We start from the raw sequence: 26150 nt of genomic DNA, 5'->3' as shown, positions 1-26150 counted from the left end.
AGTAGAAGTTGATCTTGTGGTCCCCTTAGGTCTTTGTATCTTCTGCAGAATCTACTCCCTTTAGGTATCTGGTGTTCCCATGATTGCGTGAATACTGCCTGCAATCAGGACAACTATTGGGATTCAGTGACTTAAATCTCTTCCTTGATCTAGGAGATCCCCTAGGAAATTTTCTGGTGGAGCAGAATGGGATGTCTAGATGAATGGCATTTTTGGAGCCCCTCAAATCAACATGATTTTGCATAATGCTGCATGAAGTAAAAGTAAATAATTATTATGATATTATTACTATGTATCCAACTAAGTTGATACATTGCTCCAATGAGAAATTTTGCACAGTGCAGTGGGAGATTTGAACAGGCTGGCAATTGTTTGCTGTTGTTTTTGCAGGGGTTGTGTTTCACTACAGGGCGGCAACCAGCAGGTACACACTGAATTTTGAGGCTGCTCAGAAGGCTTGTTTGGACGTTGGGGCAGTCATAGCAACTCCAGAGCAGCTCTTTGCCGCCTATGAAGATGGATTTGAGCAGTGTGACGCAGGCTGGCTGTCTGATCAGACTGTCAGGTAAGAGGTCTGGGGGCCACAGGCTTCATTATTAACTTGAGAGTGAGAAGAAAGTGCCACTAACTAGCCATTTATTTCCCCAGATATCCCATCCGGGCTCCCAGAGTAGGCTGTTATGGAGATAAGATGGGAAAGGCAGGAGTCAGGACCTATGGATTCCGTTCTCCCCAGGAAACTTACGATGTGTATTGTTATGTGGATCATCTGGATGGTAAGATGTTTGAGTTTCTATATCTTCGTATGAACTGAGAAAACTGAGGGAAGACCAGAAGTTCATTGGAATAGAGCAAGTCTTCGTGCTTGTTTGGATTCCAAACGGTGGCATTTTGTTTATACGACTGTATGATTTTGTGGTAAAATAAGCCGAAATTAAAGTGGAAAGGGAAGGAGGAGTGTGTAAATGGTTATGCAGGTTAGAAATGTCTTCAGTTAATGGCAGGTTTTCTTACAGTCATGCTGCTCTTGGACTGTTTCCAATACACTTTTAGAGCATTGAGAATAGAAAGCTGTAAGGGTGGTACCTATTCTGGTGAGAGCATAAGATAAAAATCATGTGATGACAATCCGCTGTGAATCCAAGTACTGATAAACACCCCAGAGCTAACTAAATAACTCCATAAACTAGCCCAGCAGGAATTTTCAAGTTTGACTTCCTGTTTATTTTGTTACACTAATATTCAGAGCAATCCTTCCTTCATTCAACCAATCAATACGTTAAACCAGTTAACAAGTTAAAAATCACCTACTGTGATTTTTATAGGTACTCTGCTGGTTGTTAGAGATATGAAATCCGTTAAGATATAGCCCTTCCTTTCAAGTCGCTTACAGTCTGATTTCAGCACTGTCATTTCTCCTTTGCCTGAGTTAGAGATTCTTAAAGACAAATTTGAGTTCAATAGTACCGACATTATCTAAAGAGCATGGTGCAGCTTTATTATAAAGGCACAGGGAGGTGGGCACAGTGGCTCACGCCTGTAGTCCCAGCACTTTGGGAGAGCTAGGTGGGAAGATAGCTTCAGTTCAGGAGTTTGAGACCAGCCTGGGTAACGTGGTGAAACCATGTCTCTACATAATGCCAAAACTTAGCTAGGTGTCGTGGCATGTGCCTGTAGTCACAGTTACTTAGGGAGTGGGAGAAGCGTGGGGGTGGGGGGTCCTGAGGTGGGAGGATTACATGAGCCAGGGCGTGGAGGCTGTAGCGAGCCGAGGAGATTGCGCCACAGCACTCCAGCCTAGGTGACAGAGCGAGATCTTGTCTCAACAAATACATAAATATAAGTAAAATAAAGGCACATGGAATAGAAGTTTCTACAACTTTTGAAATGGATTTTCATTTGTATTAACAGCTATTATTAGAATCCTAAAGTATAGATAATAGTGTTAAATTAAATTATACTTTTAATTTTGAGTAGGTGCATATAAAAAGAATGATCTGAATTTTCTTATGTTTAAAATGAGGAGGCTGGACTAGATAATTTCTATGGTCTCTTTCAACATTAAAATTCTGTGATTCCCTGATTCTGTGAATTGAATAAGCATCTTAGAGCCCGAAAGCTAGAATATAAGCAGCTTATATTTTCCTAATGCCTTGACTAAATTTGCATCGGAAGGCCTCCTTTCAAAAAGGGTGCTTAGGTGTGGTTCTCTAGTATCTTAGCATTCTTATTTTCACTATCACTGAAGATTGCTAGATGTATTTTCTAAACCAAAAGTGCATATGTGAGCAAATTTTATTTTTGTATATAGGAAAAGGGAAAACATAACATCCAAGCTATGGTTGAAATATACAAAACTAGAGCTTTTCTCTTGCCTTTATTTTAATTGATTTAAAAAATAGAAGAGAAGATGGTTGGTAGGAGAATCTGATTAAATAAACTAGGAAATAAATTGGATTATTGCTATTTTGGTAAGGTGGGAATTTGTATCACTATTGTTTTAATTTAGTGTAATATCTACAAGGGTGATAGTTATAAACAATATCTGAAATGCTAGTAATACTAGAAGTGATCCAGAGGTAGCTTTTGCAAAAGTATATGTAAGATCTAATGAACCTAAAAGATCTTTACCAAATATTATTTAAATGGTGGGCTTTCATGGCCTGATTCAAATATGAATAAGCATCCCAAGCCAGATTCCTTGGTGGAAAGACAGGCTTATGTACCCATGAAGCCACCAGCCAGAGAGCCCTAGAGACCCCCCGTGTGTTTGTTTTTGAGTTTACTCTGATAGAGCTACTATCAGCTCTTAGCTCTCTAAGGCTCTAGACTGCCCAAATTCAAAATTATTTTTTCAAGCCCAGGGAGGGATTTTATAGAAGTCCCAGAAATTTCAGGGCCTCTGCAAGTACTGTTTGAAGAATTTTTGACAAGTCTTCGTGGTGGGAGTCCTTCCAGGGATTTCCTAGCCACACTGTCTTCATTGAACGATGGCTCCCCACAGTCTGCTCATAGTATCATAACCAGTGTTCAGGAACTGGACTCTGTCAGAAGAGGAGCTCTGAGGATGTATGCATATCTCCCATGACGAGGGATTTACTAGTCTTATAGACGTCCTCTCCCACTTCCATAAACACAGTCACTTCGAAAGAAGCCAGTTTGTGTCCCAATGTAACCCAACTGTATTTTATAAAGTTATTTTGGATAAATCTACATACTTGGTGACTGAAAACTTGTAATGTGGAATATAGCATAACTTTACTTAGGCTCTTTATACCAAATCAACAGAATTTTCATCTTTTTGTTTTAATATGTAAAAATTGGAAGATAAATATAAAAGAGCCAGTTCAAATATTAATTCAAGCACTGGCTGAAATTTGTGTCAGCAAAGTAACAAGGCATTTATTTGTTTCATAGAAGAAACTTGACAATTCTGGAGGATATTCGGCATGTTTACAATAACACTGTTCCTGACATTTTTTTCCTCCTTGTTTATTGGCTCTTGGACTACGTATCAAATCTTTGGACACTGTTCTTTTCTTTCTTGGCTTGAAAGTGAGCAGGAATAGGGGTGAAAGGTAACTTTTATGGCTAATGAGGTAAGAGGAAGATCACAAAATCATTCTTGTGAGGCTTCTCTCATTTCTTAACTGAAGCATATGTCTTCCCTTTTGAAGTACAGACCATTGGCTAATGAGTGAATTAATAAAAAATTCTTGTGGAAAGTTGACTACATAAAATTACGTCTGGTATTTCAATTGCCATGTTGATAAAAGATTATTTGAAGGTGAGTCAAGATTCCTTGTAAGAGGCATTGCTAAATTCATGAGTCAAATAATTCCCACCTATATTTTATTATATTTGGGGGAGTCAAGTGTGTGTGTATGAGAAATGGTGGGGACAGTAAAAGATTTGGTATATTCAGAATGCATGTGATGGAACACACACACAGGAGTTATGAACCAAGGTGCAATTAATTTAGATCAGAAGCCATATATTCCAGATGGTCTGATGAAAAAGCCAATTAAGTATAAAATGAAAACTTGCTCAAAAAGGCAATTAATTTTCTGTTTTAATTTAATTATTTATTGTGAAAGATATATAGTTGACAGTATGTTGACCTATTTTTTTCTCCTTTCTTGTTTTATAATGTCATATCTTCCTGACATATGTGTTTCTCTATAAAATTTAAATAATTGCACTAAATTAAATCCTGCCAGTTTTGGGAGAAAAATCTAGTAGGGTTCTTTTTCTAAGGTGGTGATTATAACAGTTATGCATATTCAATGAATATTCAATTCTGCTTTTCAAAATAACCTATTAAGTTTTAAAGAGTAATTACATTAGCTATATTCACTAGTAAACATTTCAATATCAGCTCGTGTTCTTAGAAATGGTCTGGAAATTATGATGGCTTATTAGACATGATTCAATCAGTAATAGAATGCTATTATTAAGAAATTAATGGAATTAAAATTTTAAAATGGGAATCTAGAAATTAAGATCCATAAAATAATCCTTATTCGGAATTTTAATCTTTGTTTCCCAGTAAGACAGATTTGGAAAACATTGGGAGGGTTTTAAGGTAGAGTTGAGATGATTAAATGGCTCAAGAAATTAGGTAAAGGATCGGAATTATTTAAGAACGAAATTAATAGACTGACTATTTATTTGGTTTCCTGATGGTAGCAGATACTTTAAAAAATAAGTTTCTTTTTTAGGCATTTAATTTATCCTGCAGATAAATTGGAGGATTGCAGATGAGGTCCTACTAACTTCTTTCATTGTTGACCCACTTAGTTTCCTTGCAAATGAGTCAATACTTCCAGTCTTGTCCCCAGACCTGACAAATGGTTGGTTCAGGAGCTTCTCTCCCCTGTGACATAGGCCTATCCTCTTATGGCCTGCATTTTCTATGTAGCCCTGCCTTTTGGTATTTACTTCACCTGGGTTAACTACTACCCTACTATTCCAATTCTCGGTTTTTTTACACAAGCTTCCAGCACTTTGACAGGCCTACACTGTGGGCACTCTCTTTCATCTCATATTCCCTCCTGAAGACCTAGTTGATTCTTCTCATCTTTACCATCTCTGAACCTTGAATGTATGACTATAATTACCCTCTTGCAAATATTTGCTTATACTTCTTTGTCTCCTACTAAACTATGGATTTAGGGAAAGAAGGAAACATACAAATTCATTTTTGTATGCCCAATATGTCCTTAGCATATAGTAGGTGCTCCATAGGTAGAGCTGAATAAATGAGTGAATTAATGAATTAACTTCTAAACCATTAATGCCTCCCTACTCACCTTGATTTACAATTGCTTTCTGGATAGTTTCACACTTCTCCAGGCTCCATCAGTATACTATCTGCTTCCTGATTTTTTTATTGCTTTAATTTTCTTATTAGTTTGTTTAATTTCATTTTTGTTCTCTTGTACATAACTTGTAAGCCAAAAGTCTTGTGGGACATATGGGGCATGAAAGAATACCAAAAGAACAAATACGTGAACAATGAAGATGTTAATTTCTAGTTTTGCATGTTTAGCTCCTGAATTCTTTTCTGAATTTCATACCCATATTTCTAGTTTGTGAATCACTTTTGAGTTTCATTTTTGGTTTTGGTTGTCACAAATAGTCCCCATCACTTTAAGAGTCCTTCAGGGGATCTGTTTTACTACCATCAAAACAGTTAAACACCATTGCCATGTAATTCTCCTACTTAACGTTGTGTGTTGGTTTTGTTGGCTTCTTCCACAAGCACATACTCTGCCTGGTCTTCAAAACCTATACCTGCTCTACTGCAATCTATTCACCCTTCATTCCCACACTCTTCAATGTGACCCCACACGTGCATCTCGCCCTGCACAGACCCTTTGCTTGCTCCTGCTTGCAAGTCTGCTCCGTTCCTCTCAGGGAACACACACCCTTCATCTCTTCAACATTGTGATTTTGCCTGTGCTTGAAGACTTACTGCTTCCAGGATCCCCCTTTTGGCTATTGCAGCTCACACTGAAATTTCTTGACTCTGAACTTCTACTTTACTTAGAGTTAGTTCCATGTGATTTATTGCTTAATTGTTTTCTGGTTTCTTTGTGTTCATAAAATATAAAATGTCATATGTTTGTTTTATTTCAGCAAAATTATTGTAAGCTCCTAGTAGAGATAAGACCATAAACTTCTATATGTTTCCCAACTGCAATCAAGAGCCTGTTCCAATCGCAGACACGTAATAGTTATCCAATAAATAGTTGGTGGTAATTATAGTATTTTTCCAACCTTTGTCTCTTCTGGAAACTGCCTTCCACCACCACCTTTCCATTTATCTATAACACTTGAAAAAATGCTTTGCTTTATTTACCAAATTCAAAAAGATCTACTTTTTACCATTATTTAATCACCATGATACTATTTTTTCCTCTTTGTATTTCTCCTCTCACTCTTTTCTCCTCTCACTCTTTTCTTTGATGTCTCTTAGAAATTACTCCTTCCCAGAGATACTCCTTTCTGGCCTCTCATGGTAAATTATTTTCCTTGCCTTCCACTCCTTCCCAGCAAATTGTCCTCTCTGGGATTGCTTTTCTTGTATTAATACCTATTCATCAATTATAGGTTATTATTTTTACTGTTTCCTGGTGTCAGAGTCCAGGATGGCTTTGTCACCTCTGTGACTTATCTAATGCCTCCATATCATTCTTGTGCCTCACCTAGAACCAAAAATAACTTTTCCATTTTTGTTACTTTATGAGCTCCTTTAGATATGAAAATCTAAACATTTAGATAAACATCATCAAGTAGGTCTTAGAGCAGGGTTAGTTCTAGCTTTTTAAAGGTTTTGGTTGGACCAAAATCAGATATCGCATCTGGAGATTGTGTAATTTCTTTCCTATAGATTCTCAGATTGCCTATTAATTTTAATGAGATTTACAGTATGTAATCTACAGAATACTTCACTGATGAAGGTTATTTAAGAATTAGTGATTTGCGTCCTTACTGGGCTTATTCAGTTAAAAAGCCACATATCATCTTGAAGAGCCTCTTGCACACTATGATTCCGCCGATGGTTAAAGTAGTGATTCTTGATTTCAGAATCTCTTCACATTTGTTGCAGTTGGCCCTAGAAGATGCTAAAAACTTTTTAATTATCCGTAGCTTCCTATATAGACTTTGGAGATTAACACACCTTGCTTGGAGTTGCTTCTGTGTACAGTGTTTGAACAGTCTACCTAAGAGCCAATAAGGAAAGCAATCAGGCACAGCATGGTGGGAGCCCCTCTGGAAGATGATGTCCTTATACAGTGTAGTGACTCCAGTAAGATTGAGTGTGAGGTAGTTTCATGAGTAGAATGAGGAAGGAAAACATCTACTGTGTGGTGGGAGTATTATTTAACTTAAATCTTATGAAACCTTTGTCAGGCACTTTTTAAAAGAAACCTCACTTTTGCCTATAAGAAAACTGAGGCACAGACAGGTTAAGTGATTAGATATGCCTTTTTTCTTCTTCTACTGCCATAAACTCACAGGGCCACTAAAGATTCCCCAGTAGAGCAGCAGGCAGTCTTGCAAGCCAAGAAGATAAAAAGTACCCTCAAAGCTCCCTCAAATCTCTGATATCTCATTAGAAAAAATCATAATTCTTATTTGAGCAATGATTGCATTACAGATTGGATTACAATGATTGGGATTGCTGGGTCAAATGGTAACTACTTTGAACTTTTTGAGGAAATGCTAGGCTGTTTTTCAATGTGGCTGTACCATTTTACATTCTCATCAGCGTGTATTAGGGTCCTGATTCCTCCACAGTCTTGTCAACACTTGCTATTATCTGACCTTTTGTGTAGCCATCTTAATGAGTGTAAAGTAGTATCTCTGTGGTTTTGAATTGCATTTCTCTGATGGCTAATGAGCTCCAACATCTTTTTATGTGCTTGCTAGTTATTTATCAATCTTCTTGGTAGAACTGTCTACTCTGAAACTTTGCCCACTTATAATTGTGTTGTCTTTACTATTAAATTTTGAGTGCTCTTTGTATATTCTAGATTTGCATGTCTTCTCATGTAAATGATTTACAAATAGTTTCTCCCATTCAGTGAGTTGTCTTTTTACTTTCTTGATAAGGCCCTTTGAAGCACAAAAGTGTTTAATTTAGATGAAAAGTCCAATTTGTCTATTTTTAAAATTTTTGTGCTTTTGGTGTCATATCTAAGAAAACATTGCCAAATCCCCAGTCATGAAGTTATCTCTGTGTTTTAGTCTAAGAGATTTATAAGTGTTAACTCTTTTGCTTTTATTTTGATCCATTTGGAGTTAGCTTTTGTATATGGTGTGAGGTTGGAGTCCAAATTCATTCTTTTGGATGTGGTCCCAGCACCATTTGTTGAAAAGATAATTATTTCTCCATTTAATGACCTTGGCACCCTGTTGAAAATCAATTGACCATAGGTAGATGCATTTATTTCTAGACTCTCAATTATATTCCATTGATCCGTATGTCTATCTTTATGCCAGTACCACAATGTCTTTATTACAATTGCTTTGTAGTAAATTTTGAAAATGGAAAGTGTGAGGCTTCCAACTGTGTTCTTCTTTTTCAAAATTGTTTTAGTATTCTGGGTTTCTTGAGTTCCCACATGAATTTTAAAATTGGCTTGTCAATTTCTGCAAAGAAGCCAGCTAGGATTCTGATATAGATTGCAATGAATCTCTAGATCAACTTGGGGTATATTGCCCTCTTAGCAATATTATGTCTTCTGATCTGTGAACCTGAGATGTCTTTCTGCTATTTTTTAGATATTCTTTCATTTTATTCAACAATATTTTGTTCTTTTCAGAGTATAAGTTTTGCAGTTCTTTTGTTAAATTTACTTGTAAATATTTTACTATTTTTGATGCAAATGCAAATGTAATTTTCTTAATTTTTTTTGATTGTTTATTACAAGTGTACAGAAATGTAATTGATTTTTATATATAGGTCTTGTATCTTGCAACCTTGCTGAACTTGCCTCTTAGTTCTAATTGTTTTTTAGTGGATTCCTTAGGATTTTCTTTATACACTCTCTTTCATTTTATAATCTTACTTTACATAAGTAGAACTGTCTTGACATAAACTCCTTGAAGCATGTGACAGTCATTTGCTTTAAGGTTTTCATGTCAGGGTCTCCTGGAGTTCTGAATCAAAAGAGCTTCTTTGGAAATACAGTCACCATTTACCTCCCAGCTGTGAAAAGCCAAAAAAACCCAAACTAGGCTGATACTCCTGTGTTGACCTGAGGTCATTCTGTGCCTGTCAAACCAAATAACACATTCAATCTTTTGTATATTTTGAAGACTCAGAAACCCAGAAATTTTTAGAACCTCTTTCTCACTCTAATTAAAACCTACTGCTCTGTCAATGGGAAAGAATGAGTCCAAACATTCTGAAAACCGTACAAATGTGTTTACATTTTAGTGGGGGCTTCCTGCATCTTTAACCTCTTTAAATTGACATAGGTAAGATCTTGTGTAATAACACATTTGCAAATATGCAGATGCATTTTCAAATGAGTATAATCTGATTTAGAGAATATTAACTGACTATCATAGTAGACTATGGATAATACTCTAATAATTAATTACAGGTTAACATTTTTAAAACTCAAAGACTACGCTTTAAGCCACGTTATGTTCTACTTCAGCCTAATACAAGGGAGAAATTTGGAGGGGGCCCTCCTAGCTTTCTAGTCTCACTATTCCCAAATTAGAAACATTACCAGCCTAATACTAACTCTGGGGTCTAAAATGAAGTTATTTTGGCAGCCCTAGAGTTTTCTTGTCATTGTTAACTGAAGATTGGCCTTTGTGCAGGTTAAATAATCAAATCTTAGAAGAAATTGACTTGCTTTTAAATTATCTACAAATATTAGCCCTTAAAAGATTATATAGCAGTATATATTATGTTAACCAATCCATGTGCAGCTGATGGACTTTGTGATTCAGTGGATAATAAGCATTAGTTTTTGCTGCTTTGATCTTATGTATATCAATACAGAAAAACAAAAAAACGATGGAGAGAGAGATAGAGAGAGAGAGACAGAGAAGAAAAAGAAAGTGTTGAAAAAGCTTAAAAGTCCAACATTTCAAAGCTAATCATTTTGTTGAATTGTTGCTATCACCTTGATACTTGATATATTCTGTTAGTGATTTTATCATATGGGTATTTAGAAGCTCATTTCATGTAACTACTTCCAGCTTATTCATCCCATTTACTTTTGCATACATTTATTACTTATATACCATTTTGACCCAGATAGCAAGGTAATGTGAAAACATTTACAAATGTTGAACTTTTGTAGTAAAATAACAACAACAAGAAGAAGAACAAAAAACCAAAAGAGCAGGGAGTGCTGCTCCCAAATGGACAAAGGAAATTATGAATTAGTTTATAAGAACTGATTTTCAGACCAAACAGTGCAGTATAGTAGAGCTATAAGCACTAATGAACAGAAGAAACATAATCATGTATCACATCACCCAGCAAATATACTCTGCTACAAAACTGGTAAGATCTCAGCTTTGACTGCCACAGAGAGCAGCCCATCTGCTGCAGTCAGGAAAGAATTGTGTAATTATCTGTGATTAAGTCCTCCTTTCACCTTGGTGATTGCAAGAATTGTCAGTGGGGGAGAAATATCCTATCCCAATTTTACTCTAGACTCAGGCTCTTTAATCATATTGTTGAGTGACTCCTGAGTATAAACTCTAGCTTTTGAACACTTTGGGTCATTTTTAATGTTTTGATTTGTTTTCATCATTGCTTGCCATTTCAGTATGTGTCATGTTTGAGTCTGCCAAGAAGCAGCTTTTCCACTTAGCAAACAGAATTGTGAAAAAAATATACATGGTCCACTTTCTAGGGAGTCTTGTAGCAGCTAGTGATCAAATTAGAGTATTTTTTCCCTTAATTTCTGATGTTAATTCCCACAATTGAGATAAATTTAGTTTGTGGAATGTCATTAAAGTCTTACAACATGTCTCCCATTTCTTCTAGGGCATCCCTGGAAAGTTGAAGTAACAGGAATATGTCAAAGCTATAAGTATTTAATTTGAAATTTTGGAAAACTATGGCTTAAGATACTGCATATGTTTTCCATATGAATATGCAAATTATCCTATTCATGAAAGGCTCTGTTGTATATCATATTTTACATGTACACTAATCTGAATGTATATGTATATACCTTGATGAATTTTTTTTTTTTTTTTTTGAGATGGAGTCTCTCTGTTGCCCAGGCTGGAGTTCAGTGGCACGATCTCAGCTCACTGCAACCTCTGCCTCCTGGGTTCAAGCGATCCTCCTGCCTCAGATCCCCAGTAGCTGGGATTACAGGCATGCACCACCATGCCTGGCTAATTTTTGTATTTTTAATAGACATGGGGTTTCACCATGTTGGCCAGTCTGGTCTCAAACTCCTGACCTCAGATGATCCACCTGCCTTGTCCTCCCAAAGTGCTAGGATTACAGGCATGAGCCACTGCGCCCAGCCTGATGAATTCTTATTATAACAATTTAACTTACTTTAAACCTGACATCTTAAGTAATGCATCACTTTGTTTATATAAAATATATTTGGTATATTTCCTGATGTATTAGTCCATTTTCATGCTGCTGATAAAGACATACCCAAGACTGGGAAGAAAAAGAGGTTTAATTGGACTTACAGTTCCACATGGCTGGGGAGGCCTCAGAATCGTGGCGGGAGGTGAAGGGGACTACTTAGATGGTGGTAGCAAGAAAAAATGAGGAAGAAGCAAAAGCAGAAACCCCTGATAAACCCATTAGATCTCATGAGACTTACTAACTATTACGAGAATAGCATGGGGAAGACCAACCCCCATGATTCCATTACCTCCCCCTGGGCCCCTCCCACAACACATGGAAATTCTGCGAGATACAGTTCAAGTTGAGATTTGGGTGGGGACACAGCCAAACCATATTGTTCCGCCCCTGGCCCCTCCAAATCTCATGTCCTCACATTTCAAAACCAATCATGCCTTCCCTACAGTTCCCCAAAGTCTTAACTCATTTCAGCATTAACCCAAAAGTCCACAGTCCAAAGTCTCATTTGAGACAAGGTAAGTCCCTTCTGCCTAGGAGCCTGTAAAAATCAAAAGCAAACTAGTTACTTCCTAGATACAATGGGGATACAGGTATTGGGTAAATACAACCATTCCAAATGGGAGAAATTGGCCAAAAACAAAGGGGTTACAGGGCCCATGCAAGTCCAAAATCCAGTGGAGCAGCCACATTTTAAAGCTCCAAAATGATCTCCTTTGACTCCAGGTCTCACACCCAGGTCAGGCTGATGCAAGAGGTACGTTCTTATGGTCTCAGGTAGCTCAGCCCCTGTGACTTTGCAGGGTACAGCCTCCCTCCTGCCTGCTTTCATGGGCTAGTATTGAGTGTCTGCAGCTTTCCCGGGCACACAGTGCAAGCTGTCAGTGGATCTACCATTCTGGGTTCTGGAAGATGGTGGCCCTCTTTTCACAGCTCCAGTAGGGAGTGCCCCTGTAGGGACTCTGTCTGGGGGCTCCAACCCCACATTTCCCTTCTGCACTGCCCTAGCAGAGGTTCTCCATGAGGGCCCCACCCCTGCAGCAAACTTCTGCCTGGGCATCTAGGCATTTCCATACATCTTATGAAATCTAGGCAGAGGTTCCCCAACCTCAGTTCTTGACTTCTGTGCACCCACAGGCTCAACACCACATGGAAGCTGCCAAGGTTTGGGGCTTCCACCCTCTGAAGCCACAGCCCAAGCTGTACACTGGCCCCACTCAGCCATGGTTTGAGTGGCTGGGGCACAGGGTACCAAATCCCCAAGCTGCATACAGCACGGGGACCCTGGGCCTGGCCCATGAAACCACTTTTTCCTCCTGGGCCTGCAGGCCTATGATGGGAGTGGCTGCTGTGAAGGTCTCTGACATGGCCTGAAGACATTTTATCCACCGTCTTGGGGATTAACGTTAGGCTCCTTGCTACTTATGCAAATTTCTGCAGCTGGCTTGAATTCCCCCCCAGAAAATGGGTTTTCCTTTTCTATTGCATAGTCAGGCTGCAATTTTTCAAAACTTTTTTGCTCTGCTTCCCTTATAAAACTGAATGCCTTTAACAGAACCCAAGTCACCTCTTGAATGCTTTGGTGCTTAGAAATTTCTTCCACCACATACTGTAAATCATCTTTCTCAAGTTCAAAGTTCCACAAATCTCTAGGGCAGGGGCAAAATGACACCAGTCTCTTTGCTAAAACATAACAAGAGTCACCTTTCTTCCAGTCCCCAAGTCCCTCATCTTCATCTGAGACCAACCCAGCCTGGACCTTATTGTCAATATCGTTATCAGCATTTTGGGCAAAGCCATTCAACAAGCCTCTAGGAAGTTCCAAACTTTCCCACATTTTCCTCTCTTCTTCTGAGCTCTCCAAACTGTTCTAACCCCTGCCTGTTACCCAGTTCCAACATTGCTTCCACATTTTCGGGTATCTTTTCAGCAACACCCCACTGTACCGGTACCAATTTACTGTATTAGTTCATTTTCACACTGCTGATAAAGGCGTACCTGAGACTGAGAAGAAAAAGAGGTTTAATTGGACTTATATTTCCACATGGTTGGGGAGGCCTCAGAATCTTGGCGAGAGGTGAAAGGCACTTCTTACATGGCAGCGGCAAGAGAAAATGAGGAAGAAGCAAAAGCAGAAAGCCCCTGATAAACCCATGAGATCTTTTGAGACTTATTAACTATCATGAGAATAGCACAGGGAAGACTGGCCCCCATTATTCAAGTACCTTCCCGTGGGTCCCTTCCACAACACATGGGAATTCTGGGAGATACAATTCAAGCTGAGATTTGGGTGGGGACACAGCCAAATCATATCACTTGACATTTTATTTACTGTTTTCAATTAGAGAAAAATAAAACATTTTCTCATGGATAGGTAACATTTAGAAACATGTTCCAAATCTGTGCTCTAATTACAACTTTGATAATTGTCCTATCAATTTAGCTGCTTTGATGAGGCTACTCCTGGAACTTATTAACAGGCTTCTTGTCAAACTACAAAAAAGATGCTTGTTTTCCAGGAAAGCAACTATCCATTAAATCTAAAAATACATTAAATTGTTCAGGTACAAGTATCCAGGAGCAGAGATAGAACACAACTTTGTTCTATGCTACTAAAATAGTCATTTTCTCTCACTGAAGGCTGTGCATTCCCTGTCTAACTCTAAAGGTTGTACTGTGATTAAAAACTCAGGAAGAACTCTTATTATTCACATCAGAGATAAAAAGGTGGCTTTACGATACCCTCTGGGTAGGAGCTTACACAGTTGGGCCAATTAAATCATGTTGAGAGAGAGCAACTAAGCAAACGTGCCTATTTGATTTGCTTGATTTCCCATGTTTGCTGTGATCAGTGGCTTTCTCTTTTGTCTGTTCCTTGGATTCCTGAGTTGGCTTTGCCTCTAGGCATTAGATGTTATCTTTGGAGGCATCCTTCTATGAGCATTCATTTTTGGACCAAGCCTGGATTTACAATTCTATTACTGGCCCAGACTTCATTTCTATCCAATATCATTCCACTGTGCTATAGTTTACAACATATAATTTGACTTATAAAGAATTCCTGACTATGGGTTTAAAGACTGAAAATGGATCAATAGAAACTTTGAAAATGTTAACATCTTGATTGCTTTTCTCAGTGTAGAAATGGACAATGTTTAGCTTAAAAACTGCATGTTTTTAATGAGATACGGGGTTGAAAGACTTATTCCTGGAATTTATTGTTCTGGAGAAAGCCTGTTGCTATCTGCCATACCTTGGTTTACTTTGTGCAAAATGAGCTTCTTTTTAAGTAATGAGCTCTTTCCATGTTCAGCTTAAATTGCTGTCTTAGACACTTCATCAGGGTTCCCTGCTCTGCCTCATTCCCCTTTTTGCTCACTTGCAGCCTTTGACATAATCCTGGGAGGCAATTGGCATCATATATACTTTGCTTTGTAATCTGCTTTGATTCTGACTGGGTACCCAGTCTGCTGACTTTGCTTCTATCTTAAACAGGTTGACACATACCAGAAACTTAGTACTAAGTTATGTGTGTTGTATGTTAATTGAGAGTCCTCTTCTTGATTAAAATATAGGTCTTTAGAACAGTGTTTTCCAAAATATTCCACAAAACAAATTTATGTACAGATTTCCCTGCCTTAATAATAGAGGGTTGATACATGGAAAGGATAGAAGTTTGGACATTTAACTTATCACGTTTGGTATAGATTGGGTGTTAGTTATAAGAGATTAAAGACATACTCAATTCTATAGTGTAAATGCTTCACTATATCATTAGGTTTTTGAGGTGAGCAAGGAAATGTTCACACTAAACAATTATGATTTAGGAAGGCTTAAATAGTTATTTTTTAGAACAGAATTTAAGTAACTTTTTTCCTCTTCTCATTATTCTGAAATAAACTAATTATTGCTGAATAAAATAACTGACTGCACGTTATCTTAACAGATTAATTCTTTTAATTCTCACCTTAAAGTAAACTCAATTGATTCTGGTTAAATCTTCCTTTTTTTCATCTGAATTACAAGAAACCCAATGGTAATGTTTCTTGCAATATGTTTTATAAAAATTTTAATTTGGAAAGTTTGAAAAATTTCTACACATAATTGAAAAGGATAAGTTGGGCACAGTGGTGCCTGCGTGTAGTCCCAGCTACTCAGGAAGCTGAGGCAAGGAGGATTGCTGGAGGCAAGGAAGTTGAGGACAGAGTGTGCTATGATCATGCCTGTGAATAGCCACTGCACTCCTGCCTGGACAATTTAGCAAGACTCCATCTTTTTTGAAAAGAAAGAAAGAAAGAAAGAGAAAGAAAGAAAAGAAAGAAAGAAAGAAGGAAGGAAGGAAGGAAGGAAAGAAAGAGAAATGGCATTAGGGATAACAGAATTTAATCAAAGTAGTAAAATGATCATTCTATGGGTATCAAACAAATAAATGAAAATTGTATACTTCAAACAAGTGAGTTAAATAATTGATAGTCTGATATAAAGTCAGATTTAACAAGAGTTTCTACATGAAAAGTTCTATAAGTAGGTCTGAACTGATTAACTACTACTAAGAGAATTCTCTTTGTAACAGGCCAGCACCTACTGAAGCCTTTCTTTTAATACTGCAAACATGTTTGCTGTTTAAAATCAGGAAACCAGCTACCCATGAAATCATGCTGCCATTTTTTCCTCATTAGCCCTTTGGTCTGGTCTTCCTTGGAGAAGTTGATGTTCCTCAATAGATAGACTAACAGTGCAGTTGGAGAAGCAGAGTTTTACTCAATTAATTATATTTCTTTGCCCTGCCGTGGTTGGCTGATAACACTTGTTACTTAAGAGGAATGGTAGTTTTGCCTTAAGGTAGGAGTATCTCAGGAAATGCAGGAAACTAAGGCAACACAACTAATATTCCAGCTGTAATAACAAGTCCAAGGGTTCTACCTCTCAGGGAAAACTATTGGCACGCTGCCTTCTTTACAGGCCTCGGGCAAGTGTTATTCTGAGGTGAAGGAGGCTGTTCAGGATGACGTAATTTCTCTGTCTGCCTTTCTCCATGTTGCTTTGAGCCAAGTCTATTGTGAGATAAAATGCCTGTTTCAGGCAGCAGCCATCTCTCCAAAGCTTTGTAGCAGAGTTAGCTTTATTTAATGTGCTGTTGGGAAGGATAGGGGGAAAAAAGAGACCTAGCTTCTTAATAAGAACTTGAAGTGCCATTCATTTAACAAATCTTATTGAATACATACTATGTAACTGGCCCTGTGACCCTTATGCTTTTAAAATTTATTAGGAAGGGAGACGTTGTGAGAGCCGGGAGGGGAACTTTTTCTTAGAGTGTATTGTTGTATTTGAGATTACTGTCTTTTGCCAGACTAGATAATTAAGAATAAAAAGCTATGTACACCTCTACCACTTCTTTCAGTCAGGTGAAAGTAATTTCTCTCTCCCTTCTTCAAATAGCTCTCATTGAAATTTGCTACTTTCCTCAATAGCAATTTTAGATATATAGTGAGAAAAGCCGATATGTGTGCTTTGGCCATTTTCCCCATGACTAATTTTTCTTGTTTTATTGTGCTATCACCCACTCAGAGAAAGTAATAGCACTATTCATTTTAAACAATTGCTTGTTACATCTGGATTTAGTCAGGTGAAGATCCAAATCATGACAGCTCTTTGGATCCCAGTTGTCTAATATATCATAGAATCAGAGATCAGCTTCAGTGAGATGGAAACAGTACTCTCAGCTACAATAGTGGGCTATCAACATTTTAATTTTCTGTTTCAGTTTTCATTTCTCCTCCTGACTGCGATATTGGCTTAGGTATTCTATAATTCTGCCTCTGTCTTTGGTTACTTTTGCTCACATGTGAAAAACATAATTTAATTTGTGTGGAATTTATTTCAGCAAACTGTTATGTTAGTTAGCTAAGTAAAATTCCAACTTAACAAACTCTGAAGTTTCCAGAATCTTTCACTGTAACATGTTAAATGATAATGAATATACCCTCCGCTAATTAGACTTTGTAATAAACAAAGCAACTGTCCAGCCTTTTCTTGTTAATCAATCAGCAATTTAAAAAACCTCTTTAACCAATCTCACCACTTTGGGAGGCCAAGGCGGGTGGATCACGAGGTCAGGAGTTTGAGGCCAGCCTGGCCAACATGGCAAAACCCTGTCTCTACTAAAAATACAAAAATTAGCTGGGCGTGGTGGCAGGTGCCTGTAATCCCAGCTACTTGGGAGGCTGAGGCAGGAGAATCGCTTGAACCCGGGAGGTGTAGGTTGCAGTGAGCCCAGATCGTGCCACTGCACTGCAGCCTGGGCTACTGAGCCTCCATCTGGGGCCCGAGTGAGTGGGGTGTTGGGGGAGTCTTTCTCTCTTTTTTTTTTTTGAGACGGAGTCTCGCTCTGTCGCCCAGGCTGGAGTGCGGTGGTGCAATCTCGGCTCACTGCAACCTCTGCCTCCCGGGTTCAAGGGATTCTCCTAAAAAAAAAAAGAAGTCTCTTGAACCTAGTTAAAGCCCCTGCTAGCACTTGGGGTGTCTTTGTAAGAATTAGCAAAAAGTGCTCCCTCTGCACAGAGCAAGTAAAACAAAGGCTTTATCCAAAGAGGCTGGAGTTCCTTTGGCTGGCTGAGTGGGAGGCGACCTAGGCCTTCCCTACACGCTGGGCCCGGTGCTCCTGTGCAGGCCGCGACTTTCGTAACCATCATGGCAGCCCTGTGCCTGGTACGGGAAGGCAGGAAGTAGAATTCTGTACCACTCTAAGCCCTTCCCATCTTCACATTTCTGGAGGTTTTCTTATTTATTTATTTTTTTTTATTTAATGGCGTTAATCCACTTTGTCGGTAGTTATAAATGAGAAGGAAGGTCAGAGAATTACTATTTGATTTTAGGATAAACAAAGTGGAATAACCGTGGTGGCAGTTCAATGCAAGGTTTCCCTTCCAATATGCAATGTTAGGAAGCACATAGCAGGCTTTTTCCTTAAAAAAACCAAAACCTGGATAGTAATCTAAAGAATCACTCAGAAGGATTTTTTCATTTTAAAGAATGTATTATAAAATGTTATTAAATGACTGATTCTATGGCCAATGTACACACACACATACACGTATAGAATAAAACTTCTCGGGTATGTGTTATTTATGATTATGTATTCATAATTATAACGAAGCTAAGTCACCATTATCTTTTCTGCTTTAAAGTATCAGAAGCTGCTACCTTGCCATGAAAAAGTATTACATGCTCCTCCAATTCCTCCCCCACCATATTTATCCAACAGGAAAGGAATGAATAATAAAACTTTGGGCTTTTTTTCCCTTCTTTTTTTTCCAGGTGATGTGTTCCACCTCACTGTCCCCAGTAAATTCACCTTCGAGGAGGCTGCAAAAGAGTGTGAAAACCAGGATGCCAGGCTGGCAACAGTGGGGGAACTCCAGGCGGCATGGAGGAACGGCTTTGACCAGTGCGATTACGGGTGGCTGTCGGATGCCAGCGTGCGCCACCCTGTGACTGTGGCCAGGGCCCAGTGTGGAGGTGGTCTACTTGGGGTGAGAACCCTGTATCGTTTTGAGAACCAGACAGGCTTCCCTCCCCCTGATAGCAGATTTGATGCCTACTGCTTTAAACGTAAGTGTTTGATACCTTTTTAAAAATTACAGTTTTAAAAAAAATGCTTCGAAGCATGCATTGATGTTCAACTAGCCGTTGGAGTGGATTCCATGTCTTGCAGTGTGTGCACGGAATGGAAACAGTTCAGTGATTTTCAAAAGCAAGCAAACTGAACAGCAGTGATATGGTTAAAACCACAGGAATTTTGACAAATGGATTTTTAGAGGGGTGAGGAAATATCAGGTTAAGCTGTAACTGTGCTCTGTTGTGTCCAGAGCCACAGAGCATTTTTCTAAGTATTTTATATTAATTGCAGTCCTTAAGTTTTGCAATTTGCTTATTGGTGTTACAATGCCAAGGCCAACTGAGGCTGAGTTAAATCCTTAAGATTGTTGATTTTGTCTTTGGTATCACTCTGTTTCTTTGAGATGGCAAAGAATTTAAATTTCAGTAATTACAGGTGAGTATTTAGCTGACATGGATACTCAAAATGTTCAAGTCATAACTAAAAACGAACCATACTATCAATAAAAATCTCCATTTATGTCAAGTAATGGAAATACATGCCTTCTAATCATTAATTCTGTAGTATCATATTGACGTACAATATGTGTTCTTTGCAACCTATAACAGAGTATCTTTAGTTAGGTTTACTAATTAACATTTTTTTTTTAAATAACATTTCTCAACATTCATGATATAATTATTTTAATTTTCCAGATGTCCTCAAGTAATTTTAGCAGTAGTAGTCACATGATATAGTATCATAATTGTAGAATGCAAATTAAACAAGCAAGTAATCTAGCATTTCATTGGAATATTTACTGAACCATCTATACTATGCTAGCTAAACAAAGATCTCCCAGAATTTTGGTGACCTTGGGTAATATCCAAGACAGAGTTAGGTTATGTTGAAACAAATTTGTAAACAATTTTGACTAAATTGCCAATGTATCTTGTTATAGCAATATGTCTCTAAAACGAGTACAAAATGTACTAGCTTATTATATAATTGATTTCTAGAGTGAAATACACAGGCGTTTTTAAGCAACCAAAAAGACACAGACTGTGATGTTCTAGGTAGTCAGTAGAATGGATGTTAATGCAACCAAAAGGTTTGTTTTCACACTTTTATCTCCTAGCTAAGAAGCCTCTGCTCGGATCTCCTCCCTTAGACTCAACTTTCTGAGTGTTAAAGCCATGTGTTCTGTATTAGCTTGCCACAAGCTGGTCGCTCCATAAAGGCTGTAGAAAATGCTAGCTTTTGTTCTCAGGCCCTGAAACAACAGAATTCTTCCTTAATCATTTTCAGGAAAACAACAATAGCATAAACCTTATCTCTAAAAGTAGACAGATGTACATTCCTTTAAGCTGCATTGTCACAACAATGATTTTTCAAGTACTTCAGGCTCTAAAATCAGTTTTACATTACGTGACTGATATAATTAAGGAGCAAAATCAGATTGGTATGCTGTGGGGAAGGCATTGGAGAGGTTAAATTAGGGAATGAATAGAATTATCCAGCCTGACTTCCTTATTTGATATTTTCTTGTGCTTTATTAATAAAACTGGCACTGGAAAACTTTTAAACAACATTTTTCGTCTCTCTGTGGGTAAAATTTAAATCAAAGCCTGTCTGTAGCCACAAAGACTATTATTAAAGAATTCATCCTGATGTGTTTTAAATTATTTATTTAATTGAAAAAAACACATGAAATAACAATGTACTTATATTTAAATAGAGTAACCAAAATCTGCACAAAATGCAAAAAATGTTTAAAAGTTTATATTCATTTTTATCTCTCTAATTCATTTACATGTATGTAACTTGTAAATATAATGGACTCATATTTTGCTTTTCTTCCCACCTAAGCATGTGGCTAGATTCTAATTTCCTACTAAAGATGTTATTATATTCAGAATTCATTCAGTGCGTAGAAGGTTAAAAGCGTTTAGCCATATAGAAGCCTTTCTTAAACCACACATAATGCCAATAGTTTTCCAAAATTTCTAATTTATTTTTCAAAATTTTTTTTAGTGTGTGTGTGTGTGTGTGTGTGTGTGTGTGTATATATATATATATTTTTTTTTTTTTTTTTTTTTTTGAGGTGGAGTTTCGCTCTTGTTGCCCAGGCTGGAGTGCAATGGTGCCATCTCAGCTCACTGCAAGCTTCACCTTCCAGGTTCAAGTGATTCTCCTGCCTTCTCCTGCCTCAGCCACCCAAGTAGCTGGGTTATAGGCATGCGCCACCGTGCCCGGCTAATTTTGTGTTTTTAGTAGAGATGGGGTTTCATCATGTTGGTCAGGTTGGTCTCGAACTCCTGACCTCAGGTGATCCACCCATTTTGGCCTCCCAAAGTGCTGGGATTACAGGAGTGAGCCACTGCTCCTGGCCTAGTATATATTTTTAAAGAATTTGAAAAATATTTTCAAAATGACTTAATTGATGTCCACCTTTCCCACATAGTCAAGTAGTGACTAAATTCTGTAGGGTAAAATTCATAAGAGTCATGGCCTCAGCTACAGTTCCAAAGTGATTTCAGAGATATACAGCTGGCTGGTTATGTAGAGGAATTTAGAAATATAACCACATTTTTCTTGTTTGCTTCTACCAAACGTAGAAAGTGTTTTTTAAGTCACTTGGTGAATAAAACAATGCCAAATCGTACCTTGCTTTAATTCCCTTTGCCACACAAAGTCACTGACTAAAACATTCACAATGACAGATAAAAGATATAAAATTAGGCTTTATTCTTTTCAAATAAATTTGAAAAGTAAGCAAAGTAATGTCTTTGTAAGATAAAGTTTTCCTGTATATCTTCTCTTAATGATTAAACGATTTTGCATATTTAGTTTTTTACTTCAGAATTTAGCAAGTTCTGTGAAAGTTGGAGAGTTATACAAGGCTTTGAAAGATCATTTCATACATCCCCAAACTTAAGTGAATCAAAACCATTCAAAACTCATGATAACCTCTCACAGAATGTGATTAATTATCTCCAGGAGAGGGAGATGGAACATGTTTCCTAGAAAACTCATTCTAATATTCCATGACCTTCACTCTCAGATAGTTTTTCTAATTAAGTACTTTGCATTTGAATTTGAACCCATGTTTTCATTTTTGAGTTGGAGACCAAAATCTGAATAACAGCCATTTCTATTGTTGATCACAATTGTTTGTTTATCCCTCAGCGTCTTCTCCAACTGAAACAGTTTTCTTGTTTTACAGTTTCAATCTCCAAATTTCTAATTATTGATATGTTCTTGCTTTGAAGTTTCATCACTGTTTAGCACATTCCTCTATTTATGATTAAGTTTGGAAATCAAATGATGGTCCAGAGAAGGCTAAATTAATTCCCACCACTTTCTATCCTATCTTATATACTCATTCACTGTTAAAATTTGCCTGCCCTTCTAACCTTTGGTTAGTTCATTATCTTTTTTGTGTGTGCCCTAGTTCATAATCTGACCACATGTGCCAAAACTAACCTTTCCCCGATTGGTATATTACAAATGTTTCCTGTTTATTGAATTTGAATTTGTTAGCATTCCATCACTCATATAACTTTAAAAAGATAGTTTGAATTGGCCGGGCGCGGTGGCTCACGCCTGTAATCCCAGCATTTTGGGAGGCCAAGATGGGCGGATCACGAGGTCAGGAGATGGAGACCATCCTGGCTAACATGGTGAAACCCTGTCTCTACTCAAAATACAAAAAATTAGCCGGGCGTGGTGGCGGGCGCCTGTAGTCCCAGTCCCTAACCCAAACCCTAACCCTAACCCTAACCCTAGCCTGTAGTCCCAGTCAGGAGGCTGAGGCAGGAGAATGGTGTGAACCCGGGAGGTGGAGCTTGCAGTGAGAAAAGATTGTGCCACTGCACTCCAGCCTGGATGACAGAGCAAGACTCTGTCTCAAAAAAAAAAAAAATTATCTATATCTATATCTATATCTATATCTATAGATATATAGATATATAGATATATAGTTTGAATTGTAATTTCACTGCTCCAATCTTTACAGTTTTCTAACCATGTTTACATTTAGTTATGTATAACAAATTTAATATAGAAGAACCAAGTTAAAATTAGTCATTTCTCAATAATGTAGAGAGCATGGGAATAAGTTAAATTGACTATCATGCTGCTAATGGGGGTTTTAAGTTTTATTAGGAAAATCTGTCTCATGTCTCGCAACAGAAGCAGAGAAGATGGCCCATAGGACAAAAATGCCATAAGTACAGTGATGTGAAACATCTGTGGGCAGACAGCTGCAAAGGTTGGAAAGGAACTTTTGTGGGAAAAGAATCGTGTTGATTTATGTTGGCTTCCTCAATAATAAAGTTGAAGGAATACTGGTAGTTTTCCAGAGCCAAAACTTCTCCATGTGAATGCACCTATTGGAAGGATACTGTTAGAATAATCTGGAATTGTTTTTACCTTTACAGTAGTCATCAGAATACAGTGGTATTTATTCTTAAAATATCTCTTTGTAGATATTGTGCTTTATAAAATTATTTCCTTTTGTGGAATGGTTGAAACAAATGGCACAAATCCTCAGATACACTGACTTGTGATCAAAATCAGCTGTTAAGTTGATGAAAAAGCCACCCAAACTGAAACGGAAGTCTGAGGTTTTCCATTCCAAGTAGTAGAATTAATTAACTTAATTATAAGCAGACCTTTTCTTTTTTTAAATAGGGCTCTAAAATTATTGAAAACCCTTGTTTTTGGAAACAAAGTCACATAAATACTGGCTTTCTAGAACAGATTCTCTAGGACATGTTGCTACCACTTTATTACACAGCAGGACTAGAGGAAGGAATGCAACAGCAAACTCCATAGTAATAATTGACAATGAAATCTAGTTATTTAGTTTTAAAAATATGAGTCAACTTTTAAAACACTATAAACATATTTTCATAGCATTGTAGAAAGTTGCTAGCAGAGAGCTTGGATTGGAACATAGGAAGCCTGGATTCACAGCCCCTTTGGCCCTAATGCAATTGTACCTGTTTGTAAGTTAATTTCATCAGCCAAGGAAATACTCAGAGGGAAAAAGTAAATTTAGCTTTTTTGTTGTTATTAATAATAATATGATTAAATTTTCTCTAATATGCTGTTTGCTAAGTATTTATATTATGTTTCCATGGGAACTTTTTCTGTATGTATCTTTTTACTATTTCCCCAAAGAATGCAGTTATAAGACAAACATGAAATTTGGCAGTTAAATGAAGTAATGGTTATGGAATTTCAGAGGATAGAGAATTGAATTAAAATAGTCATCCACATTTTGGGTTTTTAAGTTGTTCATGTCAATCAAAATAGAACAACGCTTCTTCCAGGAAATGAATGTAGAAAAAGCTTTTCTTTAAAAAGGGGAGGAAAAGGTTATTTAATGTTTTTAAACTCCAACTCTTTTTTGGTTAGTTTTGTTTTAATATTAGAAAGATAAATAATGACAGACTTTAAAGAATATTTAAATGTATCATAATGTAAATAGCCCTCAAATGTTCATGATAAAATCAGTGAAGCTGAGCTTTAAAATGGTCTGGGGAATGACCACAACTAATAACAGCTCGTGCCAGACAAAAAATAAGGAACCTGTTATAGCCCTAGTCTGATTTACAATAAAATCATATCATTTTATGATTAAGTTTTTACAGAGCAAATGGAGCTAAAAGGTAGCCTGTTTTGTTTTTTGAGGGCTCCTGTTCTGGAATTATTAAAAGTAAAAAAGAAGATACTATAGATACTATGGCTATTACACCTCTTTTCAGGGCAAACAAGCATTTACTCATAAAACTAGCTTTAAGTCCTATAGGATGTAGCAAAACAATAACTACAGGTTTCTTCAGGACAGTTCTTTTGAGTTCAGTGGCAACTATTAATAGGTTTTTATTTTTAAAAATACTGATTTTTTTTTATTTTAAAAAAACAATCATTATATAGTAGGCTGCTGCCTTTTCCCTGTGTTGACAAAGAATCTTGTTTACAAACTGTTGCTTTTATACACAATTTAAATTTCTTTAAACAGGCCAGGCCATTCTCTGTAAATCTGGAGCCATTATAATGCAGCATTTTATGATGACAGGTTACTTTATATTGCCTGAGCCTGTTCTTTCTGATGCTTAGGGTTGTTCCCAGTGATTTGTAATTACAGACCTAAAATACATTATGTGGGTACTTTACTTCCTGTTCTACATTTGTGTTTCAGGCTAAAGTAAGCCTGGAAACAAGATCCTTAGGAGATACAAACAGAGTGTGTAGAACATAGAACAAAATGTAGAACTACAACAAATGCCAACTAGCCTCTGCCAGGCACATTTTATAATTTATTAGAAACAAATCTACACCATGAAGTTGAAAGAAGGATGAAGACAAATGTCCAACACCTGGGATCAAGTGAAGAGTGGTATTAAAAAGTTTTAATATCCTGTTTTTATGAAAGTCTCCACATTATGGACAATGTAATGGTTTATATGTAACTTGGATACATTTGATGTGGCTTTTTTGTTGTTTTGCAATCTGAGACACACCCTCTCCCCTGAGATAATATGCAGCAACTTGAAAAGAAGGGAGCATGTGGAGAAAGCTGGAGACAGGGTACAGAAGCCTCCAGAAGAATAGTACTAAATTCTCCTGCGAGGCTTCAAGTTGACGCTGTAGTTTCTGGTAAATAAACAATCTACTGTATCTAAAATCTGCATTTATATTTTTGGGAGCTTTTCCTTATCTTAAAACTACATAATATTAATTTTCCTCAACTGGTAACAGTCATGCATACTTTTAGGTAAAAGCAGTGATAACCCTTATAACGTAAAACAACTGATCAATTTATGACTATTAAGTGTTCAATTATCTGTCCTTGGGTTAATTCAAGTATAGTTTTAAGACTCCTCTCCATCACAGAACATTTCTGGGCCACCCAAAAATACTCCCTACAAAATACTCAGGAGCACT

General features: G+C 37.3%; 1 protein-coding gene across 4 annotated transcripts in view; it reads left to right on the top strand.

Moving 5' to 3' along the window:
* Positions 1-26150, top strand: part of VCAN (versican) — a 110897-nt gene that overhangs the window by 21774 nt on the left and 62973 nt on the right. For all 4 annotated transcript variants that reach the window (XR_008625354.2, XM_008975779.6, XM_034959843.3 and 1 more), the window contains exons 4-6: positions 391-565; positions 649-776; positions 18914-19207. Coding sequence is in view for 3 of the 4 variants with exons in the window: in XM_008975779.6 (XP_008974027.2) it covers positions 391-565; positions 649-776; positions 18914-19207 (597 nt within the window). In the remaining variant the exon portion in view is untranslated. The remainder of the gene's footprint in view (positions 1-390; positions 566-648; positions 777-18913; positions 19208-26150) is intronic.

Source organism: Pan paniscus, chromosome 4 (assembly GCF_029289425.2).
Source record: "Pan paniscus chromosome 4, NHGRI_mPanPan1-v2.0_pri, whole genome shotgun sequence".
In the NCBI taxonomy this organism is placed as follows: domain Eukaryota; kingdom Metazoa; phylum Chordata; class Mammalia; order Primates; family Hominidae; genus Pan; species Pan paniscus.
This window is presented reverse-complemented; position numbering and strand designations above follow the sequence as displayed.